Genomic DNA, 6,000 nt, shown 5'->3' on the forward strand with positions numbered 1-6,000 from the left:
TGGATGCTATTAAAATTGAACTTGGATGGTTTTCTGTTAATAACCTATAACCAATGGGCATTGCGCACTGAAGGCTTTTTCCTGAGTGCTAAACAACCACACTTATCTTTGGCTTCTTGTTTGGTTCTAGCAGCTCTGTGGATTGTGGCAGGAACAGTTGAATACCCTTTTTTTCCACCCCCCTCCCCCCTCTGCTTTTTGTAGGCATTCTTCTCTGGTAAACTAAAAGTGAAGGGGAACATCATGCTGAGCCAGAAATTGGAAACGATCCTGAAAGATTATGCCAAACTCTGAACTGCTTGATCATCTACCACAGCAGTGAAGAACTTCAGCAGATAGAAACTTCCAATTAGTTCAGAATGAATGATTGAAACATCTGCAGGCTACTTAACATCAATGTATTGATTCATTATACTGCTAATATACAAGCTGTTTTAATTGCTGTAGACAGAAAGTTATGAAATGAATGTAACTGTTACTATTGTCCCTTTTTTGTTTCTCAGCAATGGTAGAGAATCATACTTCGCTCATTGCACATGTTTATCTAAATAAAATGTATGTAGTTCTTACAAAGATGCATATATTTCTATATTAATTCTGAAGAAAATTAAACCACTACACCTCTTTGATATCTCCTTCTCTGTGTCTGTCAGTCTTCATTTATATTGCCTTAGATAGACTGTCTAATTTCTATGAATCTAGTTGGTATGTTATTAAAACTAACTTTTTTTTTTTTTTGTCTTAAGTTCTCATGATCCCATTAAAACAACTGGAAGATGGAAGTCAGTTCCATTTATTTACATCTTGTCATTATGGGGTTTTTTTCTGTACAGGAAAAAACTTTTGAACTTTAGCTCTGCCCACCTTATTTAGACAGTCATTTTTATACAAGTTACTCATTAATTACATGGAAAGTGGTAAGCATTAATTCTTTAGGGGAAACTTCTTCATGTGAGAGGTATTACACTGCACCAAAGGCTGTCACTGTAGCCAAATTGTTTTTCATGTAGATTCATTCTCATGAAGGCCAGCATCATGGCAGCAGGGAAAGATGTAAGAGTGAATTCCTCATTTTGTACCTATGGCCAGAACTGAGGTAGCAGCTGTGGCCATACGTTTTCCTGAAGAAAGTATGCTCTTAATCACTGATTGCCACATGAACACCTGGAAATTTGATTTCACCAGTGTGACCAACATTTTGTGTGCTCAGTGTCTTTTTTTCCTCATTCAGACTTGTTCTGTGTCTGCAGCAGTCATTGCTGTATATAAGTAGGACGTAGTCATTGCTTGTACTGCCCAGCTTCTATTTACCGAGCAACTTTGTGACAAATAGATAAAGCTGTCTTCTATTACTTTCTCTTAAGAAACTGTATCAGAAAGACAGATTGATTTCAGCTTTGTATGTTTACACATACACATGCTACACCAAAAAGAATTAGTTTTCTACTACATATATCCTTCCTGTCTATAAATCTATATGTAATGCCATAAAAATATGTGTATTAAGAAAAGGGAACTGTGAGGAACTAACTTTGAGTCTAGGAAAGCAATTATCAATACATCCATTTAAGAATATGGTATTTACTGTAGGTCACAAGGTCTTGAAAATTCACAACAGGTGATTTTTTTTTCTCAGCCCCATAGGTTGTCTGAAACCTTAAAGCACTGCTCTGCAAGGAGGGAACAGACTGGGTTTTTTTCCTCCCCTTTGGAAGTGGAAAGCAAAAATATTCAGGCAAGGGAAGTTGGTATGTTTGAAACTGTTGTGATTTAACAGGTTGGAGTTCAGTCTAGTAAAGAACCTCAGTTTACTAAGTGTGTTGGGTGAGGATGAAAGAATAACCCAAGAATCATATCAATTATAGGTACTCTTGTGCTGATTTATATCCTGCATGGTTTCAGTTGAACACAAAATCCACATGCTTCAGTTACATCCCCAATACTGGCCTTAAAAACACGGAAGATACACCCCAAAGTTACACTGATGTTTGACATATACATCCTAGACTTTAGCCTGACTTCAGCTTTTTCCTGCACTATGACTTGGTCATAGGTGTTAATCTTGGGTGGAACAGATAGTCCTCCCTAATTTACTGCAAAAGGCTCTTCCTTTTGCTCTCCTTTTCCAGGCTAATTGAGCACACCTCTCAGTATTGTGGTAGGCTCTTTTCTAGGAGCACAATTCAGGTGTTTAAGTCTTTCATCTGCTTTGTGGCCTGAATAGCCATTATTAATGATTTTGGCATGTTGGTTTCATCCCTACCCCAATGTATTTACCTTCAGAATGTTCTAGTTAGCTCCCGCTAACTAGTAACTTAACCTTTAACTGTTGAAGGTAAGGTCACTTTGCTATGTTGAACATATACTTGAAGTGATTTGGAGCTTTTGGGTTTTGTTTAATTCCTAGTATGTGAAAAACCTTCTGTTCGTTGTTGCTAGCTTTTAAGAGTAGTATTCTCAGAAGCAAGTAATAAAATCAAATATGTGTAGGAGAATCCATGCAAGGGAATGTTAGCCAGTTTGGTATCAGTTTCAGTCTGAATGATTCTCAGCTGCTTTCATCTAGAACAGCGTCATTCTGTTTCGGGAGCTTATGTTTCAAACCTGTCCATACCTCTTTCATCTTAAGGGGTTTTGGGGACCTTTTTTGTCATCCAGCCACAACAGTATCAGTATAGTGTTGCATCCATTTCCACAGAGGACCTAGAGACATGCAACAGCAACACACCACATTCTTTTTTTCAGGATAGCTGCTGCTTTGAATGTTTTTTCTTTGCTAGGGATAAGCGCCATTACCTTGGATTGCAAAGCCCCACTTGTTTGCCAAACATCTCAGATAGCTCTTTAGTGATATTGCTAAATTCTCTAGCAAATAAGGACGCTTTTATAAGCATCTTAGCAGTAAAATTCTTAATGGTGCATATACTCTATTTAATGTGAAGGAGAGCAACATTGTCTGCTGTTTATTGCCATGTGTGCTTTATGGTGTTTTGATTAATTCTGTATACAAGTAAATAAGGTGCTGTCTGGACATCAGTGTAAAGTCTGGACATCAGAGTTTGTAGCCGTTGGAGGTAAGTAAGAGTTCAGCTGTTTGTCTTTCTGGAATAATTGAATTAGTGCTAAACCTGGTCGTGTAAACTGGTGTGATTTTTAATCATCGTACAGTATTATTTTATTTCTCTTTTTCCTTCTCCTTACATTCATTACAGTCTTCCTGCTGGCTTGCAATTATGTCCATCCTCCAACAAGTAAATTGCAGTTCCACTGACGTATGTCCTCTTCAGTCATTTATGGTTCCTCTAAAGCAGGAGAGCAGTAATAATGGGTGGGGAAAGTTATATAAGCTTTCTGTCTATTCATATTGGCTTCAGAGAAGCCTGTGCTGAATTTTATGCTTTCTAGTCACTGGAATTGTTCTTAATTAGTTTATTTCAGAGGAGTTCAATACGCCTTCCAGCTGTCATCAATAATTACAGATAACAGCTCTTTAAATGTTGACAAGTGCATTCTTGATCAGAGGATATTAAAATAAGTAAAATGGGGGAGGAGTGGAGGTATGCGAAGAGGTGAACTTGAGCAACTTCAGACAGAGAAACTTACATGCTGTCTCTTCTAAGGCTTATTCCCACCTCCCTACAAGCACCACAGTCCTAAGGGTTATTTATATTCTAGTCTGTTGGGCTGTGCTACTTGTAAAAACCACTGTCCTTCATTGCTCAAGAGCCACCTTGATAAATTAAAATGCTTTGTAAAATGGAAGAATTCAGTGGTATAACAAATAAAGTATTCTAAGCTGGATAAATAAACATTTTTAAAGAGTTTATTGTACTTCTTTTTTTGTAAATAAGGCTCTTTAATATAATGCAATATACCCTGACAGAGGTCAATGTCACTGAAATTATATCTTCTATTACCCTCCACAAACCGTAGGGACAGAGCAGCATTCGGAGGATGATGACTTTGTCTTTACATAACATTGCCTCCCTCTAGCGTGAACAAAGATCTGTGTAAAGAAACGACAAGTCTCATTGCAGTGTTTTCTTTCTGATCATAATCTTTGAAAGGGCAAAGGGAGAAAGGAAATACTAATATCTCCCAATTCCTGCAATGTTTTTTTCTTCTACTTCAGTTGGTGCAGATATCTTTCTACCCTCGTAAGAATGAGTTCTGCATGAGGATTCTTCAGTAGAAATTCCTTTCTTTAGGCCATTGGCTGTATTTTCAGCAGACTGAGCTAGACAGCATCGGACGTCAGTAGATCTGAAGTCAATTAGGAAAAATATAGTAGACTATGAACGTGATTGCATGTATATGACTTCTAGATTACCCTCATCGTACAATTCAAATGTGTCATCCGTCTAAAAACCAGTGCATTAACATGGTAGGATCTTAGATCAGTGGATAGGCTGAGTTCTGTAAGAAGTGGATCTCTTTGTGTCTCTCACTGTCAAAGTTCACATAGACTGCTAAATTAAATCAAATGTTCTAAGGTCACTGTGTCTCAAAGCTAGAACCAAGCAAGGTACAAGAATATGTAAAGTTGTCCAAATTATATTATGTAATGTCTATGCATCTTGCTAAGAGCCATGTTAGAACATTATTCCTCTTACATTTCCCTACACTACATATGCCTTTGATGATGATGAGTGCCTTTTTTCACTAGAATTAATACTATTTTAATCAAAAATGGGCATCTCATAAGCTGAAGCAATTGAGAATACCCAAATTTAAAGAAATACCTGATTTATGTTAAGGTTAAACTTTTTAAAATCTCTAGTTATGGAGGCATATAATCTCATACAATCTTAAAACATTTTTTAAAACTTTCAGCAAGTCACTGTACTGAATTAATCATCTTTTTTAAGCAATACTTCCTCTTTCCCCTTCCCTACCTGTGGCCTCTCCCATTTTTCCAGTTCTTTTGTGAAGGCATGTCAGGAGGACCGCAAGCATAGGTTAGTGTAGCAATGTCGGTAGTTTATGAAGACTTGGATTTGGAATGGGAAAGAACAGTCTATTGTGGCACCTAGATTTTGTCTGGTCAGAGTCAGAACAGAAATGAAGCTGCCAGAAAAGTCTTGCAGTTGTGTTTCCAGGGCTTCTGTGAACTCAGTAAAAAATGGAATAACTAGATATAAGTTTGCGTTTGTGTTTCTATCCAAGTTGCTATCTGCAGCCCACTCAAAAAAAACCAATGACAGTGAATTGCTGAGGTTTGATTGCATCCTCTAACTTTACCCCAAAATTTTCCTGTTTCTGTAGGATTAGGAAAAAAAAAAAAAAAGAAAAGGATGAATTAATTTCATACTAGAGTGTAAGAGTCTACAATCTGGTTAGTGTTTCCAATGTTATTAGGACAGCAGGTTCCCATAGAAAATAGAAATTGAATTGCTGCTTACATCAATCAACATGCCTAGGTTAAATCTCAAAGCACTATACAAGTATTTTGCTCTTACATTGCTTTTTTGTGTACTGTTCTTTACTTGTGCTAGTCTCTCCACTGAGGTAAAGTGCATGAGACTCATGAAGCTGCTCGACCTTTTCATGAAGCTGCCTGACCCTCCTGTTTTCTGCTCCCCTGTGTCTGTTTCTTTTCTGGTCAAAACTGGTCTGTGCTCTGCACAGTTCAGCCTTCTGCTGTGTGAAGCTCGGCCTGATTTTTATGAACAATGGGTAATGCAATTCTGGGTATCTGCTGTAACCTTATCAGAGCTCATAATAGCTATGGTGCTGAGAGCATTGTAATCCTGTTAGAAAACAGTTGATAAAAGGTAGCAAAGTTTCTGACTGAATGTAATACATGTGGGTTTTTAGGTGTTTCTTTTTTCATAAAGATAAAATGAGGCCACCTGAGGACTATATCAGGGAAAACATAACCTTCCTAGCTCAAAACATATTTTAAATGAATTTGTGTTTATTTGGTTCTTCAGTGCTGTTTTTCACATATGTGACCAAGCGCAGCAGGGAAAACTATAAATGCACAAAAGAAGAAGAAAA

General features: G+C 37.3%; 1 protein-coding gene across 2 annotated transcripts in view; it reads left to right on the forward strand.

Moving 5' to 3' along the window:
* The window catches only part of HSD17B4 (hydroxysteroid 17-beta dehydrogenase 4), a 74,387-nt gene extending 73,758 nt beyond the window's left edge, over positions 1–629 (forward strand). For both annotated transcript variants that reach the window (XM_030003691.2, XM_041120718.1), the window contains exon 24: positions 205–629. In XM_030003691.2, the coding sequence (XP_029859551.1) occupies positions 205–294 (90 nt within the window). In that variant the 3' untranslated portion in view covers positions 295–629. The remainder of the gene's footprint in view (positions 1–204) is intronic.
* The last annotated feature ends 5,371 nt before the right edge of the window (positions 630–6,000 follow it).

Source organism: Aquila chrysaetos, chromosome Z (genome assembly GCF_900496995.4).
Source record: "Aquila chrysaetos chrysaetos chromosome Z, bAquChr1.4, whole genome shotgun sequence".
Taxonomy (NCBI): domain Eukaryota; kingdom Metazoa; phylum Chordata; class Aves; order Accipitriformes; family Accipitridae; genus Aquila; species Aquila chrysaetos.